Source organism: Sinocyclocheilus grahami, unplaced genomic scaffold (assembly GCF_001515645.1).
Source record: "Sinocyclocheilus grahami isolate Dianchi unplaced genomic scaffold, SAMN03320097.WGS_v1.1 scaffold587.1, whole genome shotgun sequence".
Taxonomy (NCBI): domain Eukaryota; kingdom Metazoa; phylum Chordata; class Actinopteri; order Cypriniformes; family Cyprinidae; genus Sinocyclocheilus; species Sinocyclocheilus grahami.
Genome location: NW_015505766.1, coordinates 781,996 through 783,914, shown reverse-complemented (window position 1 = coordinate 783,914; position 1,919 = coordinate 781,996). Strand labels below are relative to the sequence as shown.

Genomic DNA, 1,919 nt, shown 5'->3' with positions numbered 1-1,919 from the left:
CACACACTCACACACTCACTCACACACACACACACACACACACACACACACACACACACTCACACACACACGGAAAAGCTCAACAGGTCAGACAAACAGGAAACAAACAAATCTAGATGGCTTGTGTTTCAGCGTTTGACTTCAGACCGAATCAAGACTGTTGAGAATTTATGAAAGAAATCAGCCAAACCAAACACACACGTATGTCGCGGAGATCTCTGATGCATCATCTGGAAAACACTGGGATTTATTTTAACCTTCAGATGTGTGTACACTAATATCTGATAAGGAATCATTTATGATTTATTAAAAATAAATGCACACTAAATTAATATACATTCAATTCAGTAATTCAGTGATTAATGACTATATATACACATCTATATATTGTGTTTTTATCAGTGCAATTTTGTGTAATTTACAGGGTTTTTATAGTTCATTTAAAACTAAAAATAAAACCATAAAAAATATTTTTGTTGCTTGAAATAAAATAACTGTACTAAAATAACTAAAACTGAAATAAAAATGTATGAAAATAAAATGACTAAAACTAAGTGAAATTTTAAATGAAAAATATAAAAACAATAGTTAAAATGGCAAATATAGAACAACATTTTAAAAATTTTAAGGTGAAAATGGAAAATATAAACATTAAAAAAGTAAAAACACAAGAAAATTGCAAAAACTATAACTAAAATTTAAATGAAAATGGAAAATCTAAAACTTAAAATGGCAAAAATACAACTAAAATACTGAAACTTTAACTAAAATGAAAATGGAAAATCTAAAAATTAAAATAAAATGGCAAAAAAAACAACTTAATTACTAAAACTTCAAAATGGAAATGGAAAATTTCAAATTAAAAACTACTTCGAATTTAATGAAATCTATAATAGTATCCAGGGCCGGATTTACCTCTTTTCGTGACATAGGCAAAACACATTTTTGGGCCCCCTTCCCTATTAATATAATATGCCTAATATTACTCAAGCAAACAAAAATATTTCTTAATCAGTGAAACCGATACAGTGTTGTCTATCGCAATAAGCGCTTGCGTTCAGTCAATAAAAATCGAATGCAGTTCTTAATTTGTTTGAGAACTGAGAAAGACCGTTCCATTAACAGGCGCGGCGTCGACCATTATTTCTCGAATCAAAATAAATAACAATAATAATAAAATTAAAAAATTATACACTTCTGGAGACATTTTTTTTTCCATTTATAAATATTGTAAAATATATATACAAACACACACACAATGTAAAAAACCATAATATTTATTTATAATATAACATAATATGTATATATATATAAAAAAAAATTTTTTTTGTCGCAGTTATTAATGCAGTCTGATGCAGTTATTAGAGAGAGAGATTAAGCGTCTCTCAGCAGCAGCGTATACTAATAGCGTATCTTTAAGTTAAACTGCTTCAAGAACCTCGCTACTGAAAAATGTCATGTAGCTGCGAAACTATTTTACTGATAAATTCGCGGGCGAAATACCTAGAATGCCTATGTGTAAATCCGGACCTGATAGTGTCTCAGAGTATCCTAGAATAATTGAATCGGTCATCAGCTGATTTTCCAGATGAAGCGGCAGCGTCTCGCGGCCTGCGTAGCGTACGGTGATTGTTTGGTTCCCGATGAAGCGGCCGAGCGAGTGATCTGATGTTCACATACCTGCACTGGAAGGTCCAGATATTTATAGACCTGATCATACATGTGGGGATCCTGCAACTGCAAAACAAAAAGACAAAAGAAGAAGCAGGGGCACAATTTAACACAATAGAGGCAAACACAGAGAACCGCAATGAAGGACGGTCCAGAGAAATATCTAGAAAACACACATGAAAAATAACAAATAAAAAGCTAAACAGAGATGCACGATACAGTGTTGACCGTACTGGTATCGGCTGATT

General features: G+C 31.9%; 1 protein-coding gene across 1 annotated transcript in view; it reads right to left on the bottom strand.

Annotated features, from left to right (window-relative positions):
• The window catches only part of LOC107556997 (wiskott-Aldrich syndrome protein family member 1-like), an 87,610-nt gene that overhangs the window by 6,297 nt on the left and 79,394 nt on the right, over positions 1 to 1,919 (bottom strand). Inside the window, exon 6 of the mRNA XM_016240278.1 lies at positions 1,681 to 1,737. Within this exon, the coding sequence (XP_016095764.1) occupies positions 1,681 to 1,737 (57 nt within the window). The remainder of the gene's footprint in view (positions 1 to 1,680; positions 1,738 to 1,919) is intronic.